The sequence below is a fragment of the Pelmatolapia mariae genome, linkage group LG18, assembly GCF_036321145.2.
Source record: "Pelmatolapia mariae isolate MD_Pm_ZW linkage group LG18, Pm_UMD_F_2, whole genome shotgun sequence".
NCBI classification, from domain to species: Eukaryota; Metazoa; Chordata; class Actinopteri; order Cichliformes; family Cichlidae; genus Pelmatolapia; species Pelmatolapia mariae.
In genome coordinates this window covers 5,067,929-5,086,225 of record NC_086243.1, presented here as the reverse complement: position 1 = coordinate 5,086,225, position 18,297 = coordinate 5,067,929, and the positions used below count along the sequence as shown (strand labels likewise).

Here is an 18,297-nt window from a genome sequence, read left to right as displayed (position 1 = left end):
GAATCCAGAAATATCAGGAATCTTATTTCCAAGATAACCAAGGGTGCCCATTATAAATATGAGCTCCCAAGGCTGGGAAGTAGGAACAGTGTGTGCTATGTCATTCTGAATCTAATAGGAACTGAAAAATCAGATCAACTGATATGAAAGAAAGAACACACTGTTACAGGGCCCGTCTAGCCTGCAAGGCCCACTGCAAAACCTGAAATGAAGAACTAGTTTCCCCTCAGCAAGACAGTTCCACATTTCCACCTAATGTACAACTTTGTCTTTTCTATAATGCTGAATATAACTTTTATAAGTCTTGCAGAGGTAGATTAGACCTACTTAAAATTTGTTTACTCAAAACCTCAAATGTGAATGTATGCTGCCCAAACTGAGCAGTCAGTTTTTGAGTTTTAACAGATAAAAACGCAGGCCAGCACAGTATACACTATACGAAACCATGAAATCTGAACAGACAGTTCCACCTGACGGCTGTAGCTCAGGAGGTAGAGAGGGTCAACTATTAATTGGAAGGCTGGTGGTTCAATCTCTGGCTGCATCCTTGGGCAAAATACTAACCCCAAGGTGCATGTAAATTTTACATAGAATAAAGTATTTGTATGAATGAGGCAGGTTGTACAAAGCACTTTGAGTGCTCAGATAGAATAGAAAAAGTGCTATATAAGAACCAGTCTATTTACCCGAGCCTCTTTGAAACACTTTTTTCTTTTGTCGCCCTAATTTATTAAAAGAAACATGCAAAGCCCCATGCTGTAAATGCTTATTTTATAGGACACCAAGTGAAAACCATGAAGTGAACCCAAGGAGAGCACAATTTGTCAAGGGAATTTAAACAAGAGTTTAAGGGTGCCATTGCATCGATGGCATCTGGTGACACTGTAATCCTCCTCCAGAGTCCCAGCATTGACTGAAAAAACACCTTGTCCATAACCAAGAACGTTTCTTGCAATTCCGATCAACTAACCCATCACAGTTTTATACACAGATCACCTAAAAGAATACAATTATGTCATCATATGGAGAAAAAAAGAACCAACATGCCAAGTGTTTCGAAATAATTTATTCAGTAATACAAATACAAAACACCTCTCTCACTTATCATAAAATAGGCAGGTCTTGCTCCACAGAAACTGACAGCAGTTCGCCTAAAGTTACAATGCAGCTCAGCTCAGATGATACCTACAGTATGTGAAGAACGATTCCATTGCTACTTTAAAAGAACAGATTCTGCAAGGTTTTATTTCCAACAAGCAACAAATAGTTCACCAAAAAAAAAAAAAAAAAAAGTCCAGTTCTGCACGACACTGCAGACCAGTGCCGGAAGTTACATGAGAGTTGTGATTGCAGACAAAAGCTTTGAGTTTCGTTTTGTTCTGGCGGTAAACAGAAATATCAGCACAGAGAGGGGCTCCTCATTTCAGTTCACTCAACTTCTCACGTTCTGCACTCGCAAGCCAGAAAAGAAACCAGTGATACGTCTGACAGGATGGAATTCAAGTCAGGTTTATTAAAAATGTTTTTCCCCCCTCAAATCTGAGAAAACACAAAAGCTACACAAAAAAGAAAGGTGCAGGGGGCTGGACACTGACAAACGAAAGGAGATTTAAAAGCTTCATTTGAAGATTTTCGCATGTCACTTCGTCTTGTGCTTTGGCCTTTAAAAGGAGAAAATGCATCGCACTTTTAGCGTTTGGCTGGATGTATTCCGGAGAACAGCAGCTTAATTAAAAAGTAAAGGTTTTGATTTGACCTAAAACCATAAAGAGGTGTTCTATTGTAGCCAATAAAACCTCGCTCAAAAGAAACAAAACTGCTTTCTAAAGTCTCTTGTTTCACTTTGTGCCCAATAAAACAGCAGCACATCTTCTCCTGCTGGTCCAGAGTCTTTGCTGCTGTCCAAAAACATAAGCTCATTAAAAAAAAAAAAAAAAAAAGTAAAGAAAAAGAGGAAAAAAATAATAAGACAGACAATTTCAGTTGCTCCTCAGCCTGGCAGCCTCCCTGCATCACGAGTCAAAGCTCCAACACCTGCTGAAGAAACTGCACGTCTTCAGACGAGCTCGAGTACCTGTGCAGAGAGAACGCACACCTGTGACCTCTTGTTGTTACGGGAAACAAAAATCTATGTGCAATGAATTAAAGCAGACTCCTCTCCAACAGCTAAATAATAATAAAACGACAAAAGGCAGAAACCACAAAAATAATTAACATATAGCAGTTGGACTATATAACGAGGCATTTTTAAAAGGGTCAAAAATTCACCCAGACTAGCGTGGCACCCAACAATGCACATCACTAATGCAGTGAGGATCTGAAATCACTGCTACCACACTGAACAGTTCATGAAAATATTACAAAAATAATTACTTTAGATATATTTTGTGTGTGTATTTTGACTCCAAACAGAAGCCAGTGAGGTGACATTTGGACTTCAAGAGTGGAAGATTAAACACGATTACACAGCAGACAAAAGCAGGCTTGAATTTGATCAGATGCACAAGGATTTATCTTTATTTGTGAGCGTGTTTAAACAGTTATTCCTAATTCATTCCTGGGATATTGCCAGGAATGTGTCTTATGGAGAATCTCATAAAGAAATCTGACATTTCTGGTTCAAATTGTCAGTGAGCGTCTACAGCCATCTGCAGAGCACAGTGGAGGCTATCATGGTCTCAACCTGTGGTGTTTTTGTCAAAATGAATGCAACAACGAACACAGCAAAACACGACAATATAAATATCAGATCTATATATCCAGTTGTATTTTTGGTTTTATTCATGTCTTATTTGTATTTGGCTTCACACTTTTGTATCCTGATCGCGCTCTTACAAAAGTTTTTTTCTTCAACAGACGGCCTCATTAAAATACCAGAAATGAGTCAACTAAAAGGACAGAACATGAATTGGCTACAGCCGAGATTACCATGTAAATGTCATGTTTTCAAACAGAAATGTCCAGTACCCTCTATGACAACAGTCTGAGTGCTGCAGTAGGCCTGTGCTTGTTGGCGTGTTTTGTACAGATGATACAAACCTTGATTGTTCCTTGACTGTTGGCAGCGATTAACACATTTGACTCCTGAAAAACAAAAGATAACACTTAGAGCACAGATAGTTAATTACCTGTAGATTAATACTCAACACTTGAACAATATTCTGTATGATCTGAAAACAACAATCCTTCGCAAGAAAGCGTGAGAAACTCCAGATGTTTCCTTTCCCAAAGTGTCAGGATTTTAAGGTGTGACTGACACCGTCTCAGTTGTATGACCGCAAACTATGAGTGTGGTGTCCCAACAAAGCAGGCTATCTTTGGGTTAGCTGGCTCAACAAAACCTAAAACTACACTCACAGATGAAGGCGGTCATCGACCTCCTCTATGAACCCAGGTTTTTTGCCTAGGGCAGGGGTAGGCAACTCCAGGCCTCGAGGGCTGGTGTCCTGCAGGTTTTAGATGTGTCCTTGATCCAACACAGCTGATTCAAATGGCTAAATTACCTCATCAACATGTCTTGGCCTGGTAATGAACTAATCATTTGATTCAGGTGTGTTGACCCAGGGTGATATCTAAAACCTGCAGGACACCAGCCTTCAAAGGCCTGGAGTTGCCCACCCCTGGCCTAAGGGTACAACCCCAACTAGGTTTTGCAACCTTTGGTTTTAGAACTGAAGAAGGCTCTTGGACGAGAGGTGAAATGTCTTCAAAACCTTAAAAAAAGCATTCTCTTTTCAAGCTCCTAGGACATTTGTTACCATGGTGATCTAACTAAGGAAAAAGAAAGCTACCTTTTTACCTGACTTGACAGACCTCACTAACCCATTAATATTGCTTTGTAGTGCACCCTTCAAAGTGTAGTCAATGACAATGTTACTGAGTATAGAGGTGAGCTCACCCCATCAGGCAGGGCCCTCCAGCAGACAGCACTGACAAACTCGTTGGTGTCGTCCTCCTTCTTATCCTTGTCCAGAACGCTCTTCACTGTGTCAAACTTGAATGTTAACAGTGTCTTGGAAAGTCCTTTGTAGTACAGATACAGGGAGTTGTTCTCACTGCCTGTATACACACACAAACACAAGTATTTATGGAATTTAAGCATGTTATCGTTTCTCCCATTGAGGGAGTGATGCAACACAGACAATTTGACAATAATGTCTTCTTTGAAGTAACTGCTCACCACAGGCAACGTAGTCTCCGTTTGACGCCAGGCCCACAAAGTTCTTCTCGTTGATGTGACCCTTGAAGGAGCGCAGGCAGTGAGGTTTGTTGACATTCCACAGCTTCAGCTGACTGTCTGTCGAACTGAAGACAATAGTGCAGAAAGAAATGATCAATATGGAAGCGGTGGGCCTTAGATGATATGGCGTGATAACCCACTGGGGCCAAGTCCAGCATTTTCATTTTATCAGGATTCAAGATTACTCTCTGTGTGTAGAAAAATTCTCCATTGTTCGTCAGTGGTGCTAGTTTCAGTAATTATGCAAATGCAATTTTTATAACTTATTTCTTAAATCCAGCTTCACAGACAGAGTTACATCCATGCCAGTTTTTGAGAGCAGGGCTCCACAATGTAAATTAGCCTTTATACATTTAGAGTTTCATGCTCTCTTTAACCCAGTTTAAATTAGACAGCTTCTTTATGATATTATAAGCAGAAAGTACACAGTAACAGGTTTTACAGAATATTTTCTTTTGCAGGAAAAAGAAACCTTTCAGATATTAAATGAAAATGCAAAGCCTACAGATGTACTTACGCAGAAACAATTTCCTCTCCGTTGACGAACTTGGCATAGGAGACTGCCTTCCTGTGGCCTTTGAACACCATGATTGGCTGCTTAGTGTTGCGGAGATCATAGTAGTGAACACAGTGGTCTAAGAGAAGAAAGCAAAGTTTAGCATGTGTTCAGATGGGAAACTATTGTAGATTAAAACAAGTCTTAGATCAGCTCCATTTAGGAGCCACCACAGCATTTAGAAAGGTGCAGTTAAATTTGGACTTAGTGCTGTTTAAATTCAAATGCAGAATGGCTTTCCATGTCTGCTTGCTTACTTTGATAACCCAGTGCTACTCCAGACACTAAACCATCTACAAGGCCGAGGAGCAGTTTCCTTCTCTAAGCTGAGAAGGCTTTGTCGTTGAGACACAGGAAGTTGGATAAAGCCACAGCAAGATACTTCTGGATAACGCTTGTACGCTCTGCTCATCCAGTGTTACAGTGTTTCTGTGTATAACCAAATATTTCTTACAACTTTATATCTCCTTTGGGGGATTAATGAATAAGGTATTCAGAAGTTTTTCTGGACCACGAGAGTCAGTGCCGGGTGAAGAAATGTAGCTGACAACAAAGAAACCACAGTGATGTGAGAGAAAAATCAAAAACAATACTCCAGGTTTGTCTGGCTGAAGGGAGACAGCTGGGTAGAGTAAAATCTGTTTCCCCCTTATTTAGTCTGGACTTAACTTCTCATAGTAAATACCAACCAAATGCAGGCGGACGTCAGACACTGCACCTTCACATTTAAACCTGCTGATACACCAGCTTCAAAGACACTTGAAGTGTCCTTAGATGCAAGGTTTACACAGTTACAAGGTTTTGGTTACAACCTATGCGGTGTAATCAAAAGCTTCTGAGCTGCTTTCGCCCAATGAAAGTCCAGTTCTATGTTTGCACTTGATTTTGGCATTTTGGCAGAGCTTTTTGACATCACCCTGGCTTAAGATTTAAGACAATTTTATCTCAAAATCTTTGTTTTTCCACAACCAAGACTAAAGTAACAACAAACAAGATAAATCACACATGAAAATCTTTAATTTCCATCTCACCTGCACAACCGAAGGCCAGATGATATCTGGAGGTTGGGCTGAATTTAACACAGCAGACGTTAGCCTTAGCCTCAATGCTAGCCACTGAATTGTCAAGATTAGTTGACCACAACTTGACTGAAGAAGAAGAAGAAAAGAGCATGCATTAAAAAAATAAGGGCTGATACATGGTGGGAACATTATTTTTAGATAATGCATCCCTCTCTTACCTTTAGCATCATCAGAACCTGAGGCTAAAAGCTTTGGGTCCATGAGATTGAAGTCTACACTCCAACACCTTTTTTCATGTTCCTGGAAAGGAAGCAGAGGAAACCTTAAAAAGCCATCATTACTAACGTAATGCCTAACGTAATGAAGCTGCGCTCCAAGCATCACACCTGGTAGACTTTGGACCTCTGGCCTGTGAATCCATCCCACAAAATAACAGTTCCCTCATAGTCACTGCTGGCCAGGAGGTTTTTGTGATAACTGCTCCAGCTGATACAGCTGCAACAGACAACAGGTACTTGAAATATTCGAGTTTGGCGCTGCTTATTTCACTACAAACTAAGTTATCATTTCTTTTCATGAACTGTGTGATTCGTTTTTTTACAGTCACAATTTTGGAAAAAAAGCATCATGTAGATTTTGCATCCATACACGTGACTCAATATGTGTTCACATGGATTACTAAGAGATCAGCATTACAGGAAATGCATTTATCAGTTTCCTTCACCTGATTTTGGAATTGCAAGTCATTTCGTTGACAGGGTAGTGGATGTCCACTGCATCCTGGATCACAGTGCCATACTCAAACACCTTGATCTTTTTGGTTACGCCAGCGATGGCAAAGTAGTCACAGTCTCGGTCAAACTCAATACTGAAACAAAGGAAAATATGGTCAAAGACAGTGATTGGGCTCATCACACACACGGTAAAATGTCATGAAACAACTAAAAGATGATGTCCAATCATACGCAAATCAAACTTTTCTTTTTTTTATACCTAGACACGATACTGGAGCCATTATAGAGGTCACTGGCGTATGACAGGGTGGCCAGCGGCCGCACAGAGTTATAGCGAGTGAACTTTGACAAACACTCCATAAAATCATCCAGCTGATTCAGGTTCCTGCCCTCATCTGAAAACACAACACGCACACAGTTAACATAGTATTTGTGAATTATACACATTGTGGAAAAAAACCAAATGCAGTCGTTGCCCATAACTAAGAGCTCAAGCACCGATGTGTGCAGTAAGGTGAGACACATGATGCCCTGCTTTAAGAAATAATACCAGTTTTTCCAACTGTGTGCAAATGAAAACGCCATAAAAATGATCTGACCACAGCAGTTTAAACCCTCAACAACAGCACCTGTGATGCGGGACATTTTGCTGGAGAAGTAGCACTGCTCTAGATCCTCAAAATGGGCTGTGAGCCTCTTTCTTCTTGACGCCAGGGTGCTGTTGTACCAGGTCTGACGTTTTCCCTGAGGAAACAGTCCCAAGAGCAAAGTGAAGGCAGTGCCAGAAACCTCAGAGTGTATTTATAATTTTCCTCCAAATACATTTGTGTTAAAAAGCTACATCTAAACTTGACAGGCCCCCTTATTAAAATGCACCAGCCATTTCCAGCTCCAGATATTAAAGCTTTGCTGGATTTACGGTTATAACCCCGGTAAAATGATCTTTTACTGGGCCTTGGTGCAGCCCGTTACTTCATCCTGTCTGAAACAGTTTTTACTCCAAGCTAATTTGGGTTTTTTTTTTTAAATAAATAAATCTCTCCGCTGTACCTGGGCTGCTCCACCAAATCCTGGAGGCTGGTTGTAGTCGGGTTGGTCAATAATACTACTGCAACTGCTCAACATAGAAACAAACACACAAGACGTGGAGTAAGTCACACCACACAGCGACTGCTGAAGCCTCTGGCATCTCGACTGTATGCACTGGCTTTGTTCCATACAGACAAAGCAGCTGTTATAGAGCAAAAGGCAAAACATTTTCATGAGCAAGCACACATCTGTGCTCGTAACGAGCTTCTATTTTGGTAAACAAACAAGGTGAATATGGTGTTATTATGTTCTGCATAGACACATTTATTATGCGGCAGACATCAGCATTACCTGGGTGCTGGAGAGGGAGCTTCAACATTAGGCACAGTACACTCAGCCTCCATCACAGGAGAGTACAGCCCACTCATTTCCTGGAAAATGACACCAACATAACTTGTTTGTCCATCTCAAGCTGTGATGATGAGTGGCCCCAGGGTTTTGTGATTTCACAGCATAATATGTTTTTATAATCATGCATTCTGTTCCCCCGTATTTTCACAAGAGAACATCATGTGAATGAGGGCACAGTAATCCATCTTTGGACTGCGCCACGTCAGTTTACCTACCTCAACACGTTTGATGTCTTCTTCGAGGAAGTTGAGCTCTTTCTGCAGTTGCTCTAGTTGCTGCCAACAAAACCAAAAACACAACTGAACACGGTTGCCTTTGTTAACACCTACAAACACTTTACGAGTTCTGGTGGACTGACACAAAGCTGGGTGTCAGCCATTACAAATACTGCTCTTTGCTCAGCACTGTGTCAGCTTTGTGTGGGAAATTTGTGCAGCCGTACCTCTCTCTTGTTTCTCCTGGCTTCTTTAAGGAACTCCATGAGGATCTGTCTCTGAGCTGCCTGGGATTCCTAGTGGAGATATGGACAGCTTACATAATCAAGTATTACTTGAAATCACAGAATAGTTTTGCTGATCTGCTGAAAAGACACTCGAGATATCATTTGTTCTCAGTTCAACACTAGCTTTCATCGTCAGAAAAGCACAAAATAATAACAGTAGTTCTAAAGCTTGTGATTTATCATTTTAGTTGTACTTTTGTCTTTGGCTTTACTTCCATCCCAGCTACAGGAAATGAATGCAGTGCTGTGCAGAACGGGGAAAGATCCTGTCATGAAAAGGTTCACACACAAACAACTCAGGCCAGTGAATGTAGCTTGTTTTGGTGAATATGCCATCATTCAACTAAATTCTCACCCGTGTTTTCACAACTGTGGACTAGCCCAAAGCTAATGTTTACATTTACTTAACTTTAACTTGGCGTTAGCAACAAATTACCTGATCTACCCCTCCCCCTCCCAAAAAACCCCCCACAGTCACACTGAGCATTTCTTTTCCTTCTTTAAGTGCACTGCAAAAAAAAAAGACTCCACACTATGCAGCAGGTTGCACATCACACCTCAGCAACCAACAATGTTCGACTGGCAGTCACACTGTCACTGTGTGTTTTAGTATATTATAAGCTGTGCTTTAACTTCAATTTTAACTTTGGCTCATCTTGTCACTGAAACAACATAAACAACACAACTTCAGTGCCAGAATCTTTTTTGCAGTAATTCCCTTACTTTGGCTTTCAGCACATTTTCCTTATTTTTAGCTTCTTATCAAAATTCAGTGTGGATGACTTAGTTCAATCATTTACTTTCTATAATTAAAAGAAAATGTGCTTAAATAAAATATAAGTCTGTTATATCTTAGACTTTAACCAATTTTAACCAATATTTTACCAAGTGATCCTGTTAAATATCTGTCATTTCACCAACTAACAATATATATATATATATAGTAAAGAAATAATAGCATTTTCAAAAAAAGTAAGCTGACACATCTGTGATAGAATATTCTAACAACTTTAAACACTTCAGGCTTCGAGTGTGAACATATCAGAATTGGAAAATGTATCAGTTTTATATTCATTTTCATATTTAACCATTGTTGGTCCAATCACTGTGGTAAACTCTTTCCTCTGGTTAAACCTTCAACCGAACCATGAAAATGCTCAAGAACACCAAACCTAAGGGTCTCTGGCTGTTAGGCAAATACTGATGACAACTGTGTTCTTTGAAAGCATGTCATAGGTTTCAGATGGAGATAATATCTGACTATTTCTATTCAATTCTACTTAATCTTCAATGAAAACCAAAGAGTAGCTCCAAAGCAAACATCTCAAGGACTGAAAAGCACCACCACACCCACACTGACTGATGCTGACATTTAAGACGGAGACTAAGATTCGCTGACGATTAAATCTAAAATGTTGATGTTTTTTGGATTATATTTAAGGTTTGGATAGCTGAGCAACAACCGTAAATACAGGAGGAATACTAACAAAACATCAAAAATACACAGTTAAGTGGCAGGGACCTAAATTTGACTGATATGAAATATCTACATGGAATCCAAAACTGGCAAATCAGAACTGATTAAATAAGAAGAATGACAGGCTAAACAAAAACAAGCCCAATCAGATATGAAATATGAAATATGTCCAGAGGCAAATTATCACACACATGCTAACAATCAATCAGCAATGAGTCCTGTATACAGAATAAGTAGCAAGGCAAAGGAAGACCATTAACTATATACAATATCACAGCTAACTATGGAGCCCTTATTTCTGAACTAGCTTGGACATTCTATTAACATACTGACAGATACCAATACATAAGCCTAAACTTAGATGAATTACTGGGCTAGCTCTTGTGTGAGTCTGTCTGTTTGTATGACAGTCAAACAGTGACACACTGCATGTGTTTGTGTGAAAAAGAAACAGAAAGACGAGCATGTGCTTGACAGCGAGAAAGCTCACGGCGTCATGTAGCGCCATCTGAAAATCTGAAAGACGTGTTTGTAGCATCCATACTTGCAATTCAAAAGCAAAGACTCCCATTTCAAAACTGGTTTGGATTTTAGATGTCATTATCAATGCAAGTCTTAGATAGTGCTGATTAAATCTAAGGTTGTAAAGTCCTACTTCTCTTTTTATGTCACGTAAACTGACAAAAAAAAAAGAAAAAAAAAAAAAGGGATGTGTGAAACTGCCCAGAAACCTTCTGACAAAAGCAGCATATTTACCATTGCTACCAGTACTATATACACATATAATGCCTAATTTATTATCAACATCTGAAGTCTAACGCAACCCAAAAGAACTTCCTTCTGCCAGGAAGTCTGACAGAGTGACGTATTTAATGTAATGGACATCCTGCTGTATTGGAGTGCATTATACCATGAAATGTTTGTCACATTCTGTAAAAGGGAACACCTCAATAGTGCGGTCCGATATAATTATGACCTCGATAGCAAACACATTATTGCACTAGACGTCGATCAGTGTCATCAGAAACTCAGAATATTACACAACTTCTGTTTGTTTCAGATTAAACAGATCAGAACCCACTGCCTCCAAAACAACAAGGTCTTAACTGGACGTCATAAATTTCATTTGTTGTCTTTCCAGAACAAAAAGTGGACATTCAGTGGATATTAAAACATTTCCATTATGTTTTATATTACTGATTGTATTCCACTGCGACAACCTTGTGATAACATTTAAAGAATAAATTTAGAAAACTTGTAAAAGGATTAACAAGTCATCAGCAAAAATTCACTTTGACTTTTTGCTGAAATAATTATCCATCCATCCATCCATTTTCTTCCACTTATCCAGGGCCGGGTCGCAGGGGCAGCAGCCCAAGCAGAGAAGCCCAGACCTCCCTCTCCCCAGCCACCTCCTCCAGCTTGTCCGTGGCAACACCAAGGCGTTTCTAGGCCAGCCGAGAGATATAATCTCTCCAGCGTGTCCTGGGTCTGCCCCGGGGACTCCTCCCAGTGGGACATGCCTGGAAAACCTCACCCAGGAGGCATCCTTGTCAGATGCCCGAACCACCTCAACTAGCTCCTTTCGATGTGGAGGAGCAGTGGCTCTACTCTGAGCCCCTCCCGACTGGCCGAACCTCTCACCCTATCTCTAAGGGAGGCCAGCCACCCTTTGGAGGAAGCCCATTTCCGCTGCTTGTATTCGCGATCTTGTTCTTTCGGTCACAATCCACAGCTTGTGACCATAGGTGAGGGTAGGGGCGTAGATTGATCGGTAAATTGAGAGCTTCGCTTTTACACTCAGCTCTCTCTTCACCACAACAGACCGGTACAGTGCTGAAATAATTAACCCTTTGTAATTCTGTCTCTTCACTGCATCTTGTGCATTTTTCACTGAAACCTACAAGCTCTATATCTACAAGCTCTGATCATGTGATCAGTTTCATGATAAGACTCAATAGCCATTAATTATGAACCTCCTTGGTTTGCACGGATTGCATTAACAAACTTTACATCATTTTAAAGAAAAAAAAACCCTCCACTGTAACCCATGAAAAGCTAAAGAGCTAAAAAAGTGAAACAAAAACAAAGAAATGCACAGATCAGCCTCTCACTTACCGCTTCCAGCTGCTTCTTCTTCTGAAGCAGCAGCTCGAGCATCAGGTTGACATTTGCCAGGTCCAAGTTCTCCTGATCAGGACTCAAAACATCCTGGAAGACCTGCCATCGAGACCCATTCTGAAGGTCAGAGACACTGATCAGCTACAAGTAACAAAACATATTTTTAAGATGCTTGACATCTTAACAAGGAGAGAAAAAAATGAAATCAGTTTCAGAACATGCTGTACTCACTGGATGATCTAACTTTAGCCTCTTCTCTTCTGACCTCTGTTTTTGTTTAAGGATCAGTTCATTTACTGGGATGTGGTGAGGTGGGACAGAGGAAGTTGTGGACAAGGGATAAATAAGAGAGGAGAACCGGTGGAGTAAGTATATGACAAAGAAAAAGACATTGTCACAGCTAAGGAACAACACATCTGCAGAGACATTTTACTTGTGATGAATAAAAGAAAAGTGGCAGCGACATCTTTATCATCATGCATTTAAATACCTACACAAAGTGTTTCATTAGATTTTTGTTTGGCCCATTTATGACACAAAACTTTCCATTTTGACTTCATTCAAATACGAAAGTCTCATTTTAGTACTGATTATGAGCTAAAGACAAATCAATTCAAATATTGTGATTTTAAAAATCATGTAGTGCAAAACTGACATAACAGCTATATTTTAATGTCCAAGTTAAAATGAAAAGCTCTGAGAAAAATGATTAGTTTAGGAGCTGATCATCTGGCTGTTAGAAAAAACCCAAAACATAACAAAACAAAAAACCCCTCCAATTCAAAATACCCACCAAGAAAGTTTGGGTAGACCTGATCCACATTATCGATAATATAGTTACACTTGGGACATCTGTTGCTGTCCTCCAGACTCTGGCGGATACACTTGAAACTGCAGGATGGAGAGAGAGAGAATATATAAATATTATGGATATATCCAGCTAGGGCTGCTCAATTAATCGAATTTTAATCGTGATTACGATCTGGGCTTTCAACGATCATTAAAAATGACTGAGCCGATTATTAGCTCCTCCTCTCGCGCTGCTCCGTGTGGCAAATCAAGCGCACCTCTCTGCGTTTCGAACACGCGTCACAACAATTAAGAGGACCCGAGGAAAGCTCGGAAAGCTAAGCAGAAGTTATTTGGTGAGGAGAGGATAATAGCTGCTGAAGAAAGAATGCCGTTGGTTGAAAAGAGAGGTAAAACGACTTAAGTGGTGTGGAAACATTATGGGTTCGCGGAGTCAGACGTGGATCAAGTAGACATAGTGTGGAAACTTTGCTACGGTGTCGTAGCTGCACCACAGAGCAACACTACAAATTTATTCAATCATTTGAAGACCGCTCACAAAGTGAGCATAGCAACCCAAAGGAACATAGAGAAAAAACTCTTGACAACACCTGCTTCATCCTCACAGACTTCCATTCACGCTACCCTGTACAACGCGACTAAATATCCCACCAGCTCCCAGAGACACAAGGAGATAACAAACGCGGTAACGTTTTTCCTCGCCAAAGACCACTGCTCAATTAACACAGTGAACAACCAGTATTATGCAGTATTTTGAAGTTCACTAAACATAGATGTTTACATTTTTCATTTATTTTTTATATTGCAAACATTTGCACTGTTTTCAGTATTTGCACACTATTTTATATTATTTTTTGACATCTTTAAAGCCATTATTCAATACATTATTGTTAAATAAATATCGTCAAATAATCGAGATCTCAATTTCAGTGAAAATAATCGTGATTATCATTTTTGCCATAATCGAGCAGCCCTATATCCAGCTCCACATTTCAATCCAAGATCTTACAAGATTAGCTTTAAACGATTCATAGTCAAAATAATCTTTATTCATCCCATACTGGGTCGTCTTCTGATTATATGTGACCTTCAAAAACAGGTTTGCTCAAAGCCAGCGCTCTGATCCTGTTAAGCATATCTTCTCGCACCGACATCACCAGAGAGTAGACAAACTATCTCAAACTGAGGCATAACTTGCTAATGCGCTGATCTCATTACTTGGATCTTTGGTCATGTTTATTATGAGCATTGAAAAACAAGCCCATTAACAGAAATGAGAATTACTGCAAGCAAACACAACGGGCATAAAGAACACTGAGCCAACTGTGGATTACCAGTAATCATGTTAAGCTTTCCCATAACTTTGCTGAAGAGTCTACAGGCTTATAATCAGCTTTAGACCATTTACTGTCATTAAAAACTATTTCATATTTTTGCTGGGGGTTTTTTTTTTTGGGGGGGGGGGGTAGATTACTACAACCAACTTTGCAGTTCAACACTGGCAGTCACACGGTCACTGTGTTTTAGTATATTATAGAGCTGCGCTTTAAATTCAATTTTGGCTCATCTTGTCATTGAAACAACATAACCGAGATGAAATGACTTCTGTGCCAGAATCTGTTGTGCAGTAATTCCCTTACTTTGACTTTCAGCACAACCTTTTCCTTTTTGCTTCTTATCAAAATGCAGTGTGGATGACTTAGTTCAATCCTTTACTTTCTATAATTAAAAGAAAATGTGCTTAAATAAAATATAAGTCTCTTCTATTTTAGACTAAATTAAATATCCGTCATTTCATTATCGATCAAAATAACTGGGATTTTTGCCAAAAATAACACACTCTTTCCAGTAGATTTTACTGATTCCGGTGGCAATAGCCATTGTGCTTACTTTTTTGATGTTAGCCTAATGAATCCTGATTAATTCTCTGTGCAAAACAAACAGCAAGCCTTTACAGGCTTTCCGCATTAGTGAAAAGTTGAATTCAGGGTTCTTTTTCGCCTTGAATACAAAACAATATTGGTGGCCTCCTCTAAAGGAAAATTACCAGGATTATAAATTAGTTGGACATGTTTTAACCCTGAGCTTGCTTTTACTTATTAAACTCCCAAACTAAAATGCAGAAATGTACACCAAACAGACTCACTGCTTTAACCAATCTTGCCTTTGCAGTGTCACCCCTATTTTGAGTCAGAAAAACTCTTGGGTCTGACCAGAGCAGAAGTGAGGCTTGCCTGGTGTGCAAAACTTGCATTGTCATGGGTTTGATGTTGTTATTGTCATTAAAATATGGCAACACTGATGTGATGGACAGGGCTATTTGGAACTTCCTCTAGAAGCCCATCTGTAACATTAAAACATGCCCAAACAATAAAACAAAATGCAAGAACAAAAATACTAAAAAAAAAAAACCAACCCAAAAAAAAAAAAAAAAAAACTGTCAAAACTTTTTTAAAGTACACCGTAATCAGCTGTAAGTATGAATGCCCGCAGAGTGCATGGCTTTTCTTAAAGATAACTTCGTTCCTTCAGTCTGTGACATTTGTTGCTCTACAGCATTTGTGACACTGTCGAATACTTTGCGGTGCATAATTCTCTCTACAACACAAACACTCACCAAAAACTGTGCCCGCACTTCGTCATGTGTGCCTCGTCTATCATTTCGAAGCAAATGGGACTGAAAAACAAGCAGAAGCCCGGGTCATCGTGCAGCTCTCAAACTTTTACGGAACTCACCCCAAAGCTCGATTGCAATACAAAACTAACCAGACGAAGTCGTTGCTTTTATCTTCGTATGAATTCAAGAGACCGTTGTACAGTGGTGCCTGATGCAGGGATCTCTTTCTGTTACCAGAGGACGCAGACGGTCTGCTGAGAGAAGCTAAGCCGCCCCGGGCTGACGGCACGGCGGCCAGAGTTGGCACTGACAGGCCGCCCTCTCCGGCCGCTGCAAGGGTCCGTGAGGGCACAACATTTCCAGAAGTGCTCCCATTACTTGTGGGAGCGCTGCTGCCACCGCCACCGTTTGTATTCCCAGTGCCTCCTGTACTACTACTGCTGCTGCTACTTGTGCTGGGCACTGAACTCGCCCCAGCAGCGCTTTGCTGTGGCCGGTTGCTTGACATCATACAAGGCCGACTAGAAACTCCCCAAATCCGCTGCGTTGCTATTCAAAGCATCCGGAAAGAGCAGCTATTTGGCTACTTTAGCAGATTTGCTAGCTAGCTGGTTTGCTTATGTGCTAACATCCTGGGAGAAATACAAGAGTGGCCAAACATCCAGCGGAGAGGAAAAAAAAGGTTGGCCGTCGTTGTCTGGTTCAACGTTTGTCACTAGCGGCGAATTCCAAGAGCGCTGGAATCTAACGAGAAAAATAGACACGAACACTGTAAAGGCCAACAAAATAAGAACGGCTGCACTGTTCAGGAGATTATCCGGCTAGCTACTGTTAGCAACAGAGAGAAATCTCTTGAGTTTCCTACATTACTCGGGTAGCCGCAATCCTCCTGGTTTTAAACTATCGCCCCCTAGCGAGAAGGAGTTAAACCGCGCTGGTGGAAAGGTAGACTTCAGGGTATTATCGACTCAGGAAAAAAAGAGCACAGCTTTTAATTTGTCTTTCAGTGTACCAATCCTAGTCTCTATAACTGTTTTAATGCTTACATCATTTAATTATCCCGTTCAAGTAGTATCATAAAGGATGTAATCCTGTGACACATGCCATGAAAAACAGACAGCAATGTTTATTGGAGTGCAATGTAGCAGTGCTAAATTAAATACTATCCACGTATTTAACACAGGGACTTTTCTCAGTGTTAATAACAACACTGGGAAAAGGAGTTTGTTTATTTCACTTCATGCTATGTTATGTTACTCTGTAAAATACTTTTTGCGATGTGATTATATTATTATTATTATTATTATTACATGTTCTGTACTACGTCTAAGTCTAGTTATAGTAATTCAACAGAATAACTTTGGTTATGGACTTTTAAACATGTGTGCTGTTTTATTTCCTTGTTTTCTTTCTATTTTTGTAACCCCTTGAAACAGTGTGTGTGAAACACAGTTATCTCAGCTGAAGCTAGAATTACTAGCTTTTTTATAACTCAAATAGCTCAAATCACGCAAGGAGGTTGTGAGATAATGTCCACGGAAGATTTGAAGAAAATTAGATGAACAGGTGGACATGTTTACAGAGATTCATTGATTTATTGGAGAAATATAATAAGATGACAACGTCCAGTTCATAAACTCAACTAACAACATGTAGCCATGAAAGTTAGTGGGGCAGCTAGTTAACACACAAACAACAAAAGAACGTCAGGCATGGACACATATTGCATGTATGCATTTTTGTCATCTGCAGTTCTAGATTCAAGATTAAAGACTCTTTTTTTTGTTTTTTATCATGATATTTAATGACACAAATCTTGAAAATACATATACTATAAGACTGGGATTTAAAAATATCGCACACTTGGACTGAATATGACTTATTTACAGGCTATGTGCATCTATAAGTAATCTGTATACCTGAGGGATGTAATAGTGTGGAGTGGTATAAAAGTGTACTTTACAAACAGTTTCCACAGCATATCTTTATCCTGTCTTCCTTCTCTCACCCCAACCAATCACAGCAGATGGCCCCGCCCCTCCCTGAGCCTGGTTCTGTTGGAGGTTTCTTCCTGTTAAAAGGGAGTTTTTCCTTCCCACTGTCACCAAAGTGCTTCCTCATAGGGTGTCGTATGATTGTTGGGTTTTTCTCTGTATGTATACTTTAAAGTCTACCTTACACTATAAAGCGCCTTGAGGCGACTGTTGTTGTAATTTGGCGCTGTATAAGCAAAATTTATAATTGAAAAAGATTTTTACATTTTTTTTCTAAAATGTACTGCATATGCAGGTGTTAGCTTCCCTCAGAGGACACTGACATTTTCAGTGCAAAAATCCAGTTGAAATGATAAACACATCTAAAAATGTTGCCACATATAAAAATCCATAACAAAAGGACCAAATGAAGAGTTTTGTGTAATCAGCATCCACTACTGAATAAAAGTCGGTAACTGTGATAGAACACAGATTCAGTTGTTTAACACATGAATACTGCCTCAGAATTCACTTTTAAGTTAAGAGGTAAGTACATCTCAAGAATCAGACGTGTATCTGCGGCACCACAGATGTCTCTATTTAAGAAATACCTCCAAATATTACAGAGATTTCTGTCCACCACACAAATGCACAGTGGCTCCCATGCTTGTCATTCTTTCCAGATTGCCTTTTTACATAAAAAAAAAAAAAAAAAAAAAAAAATCAAGCAGGTAGGTCACATCCACAAAGTGCAGCTAGGGGCCGAGCCAACACAAACAGCATCGTGTCATTCAGGCATCCACCT

At 39.9% G+C, this 18,297-nt stretch overlaps 1 protein-coding gene across 5 annotated transcripts; it reads right to left on the bottom strand.

Annotated features, from left to right (window-relative positions):
• Nucleotides 1-1,051: 1,051 nt before the first annotated feature.
• Nucleotides 1,052-16,493, bottom strand: cop1 (COP1 E3 ubiquitin ligase). 5 transcript variants are annotated; one of them, XM_063462318.1, is made up of 20 exons: nt 15,669-16,493; nt 15,520-15,579; nt 12,886-12,983; nt 12,324-12,388; nt 12,090-12,233; nt 8,435-8,503; nt 8,208-8,267; nt 7,933-8,012; nt 7,603-7,669; nt 7,182-7,296; nt 6,812-6,947; nt 6,543-6,686; nt 6,205-6,313; nt 6,037-6,118; nt 5,828-5,944; nt 4,758-4,875; nt 4,181-4,305; nt 3,899-4,059; nt 3,040-3,084; nt 1,052-2,074 (listed from the first exon to the last, which is right to left on the bottom strand). In XM_063462318.1, the coding sequence occupies exons 1-20, from the start codon at nt 16,028-16,030 to the stop codon at nt 2,057-2,059; spliced, it is 2,175 nt and encodes a 724-aa protein (XP_063318388.1). In that variant the 5' UTR covers nt 16,031-16,493; the 3' UTR covers nt 1,052-2,056. The 5 variants fall into 5 exon arrangements, with proteins under 5 accessions (XP_063318388.1, XP_063318392.1, XP_063318390.1 ...); XM_063462322.1 differs by having other exon boundaries at nt 12,090-12,191; XM_063462320.1 differs by having other exon boundaries at nt 12,090-12,209; nt 15,669-16,492.
• Nucleotides 16,494-18,297: the final 1,804 nt, after the last annotated feature.

Bases quoted from the DNA above. Each gene is read 5' to 3' on its own strand.
- cop1 (XM_063462318.1), bottom strand. From the start codon at position 16,030: ATGATGTCAAGCAACCGGCCACAGCAAAGCGCTGCTGGGGCGAGTTCA. The intron at 8,504-12,089 runs GTAAGTGAGAGG...TATCTCCACTAG, and splicing joins AGAAGAAGCAGCTGGAAGCG to GAATCCCAGGCAGCTCAGAG. The intron at 6,119-6,204 runs GTGTGATGCTTG...CTTCCTTTCCAG, and splicing joins AGAGGTCCAAAGTCTACCAG to GAACATGAAAAAAGGTGTTG.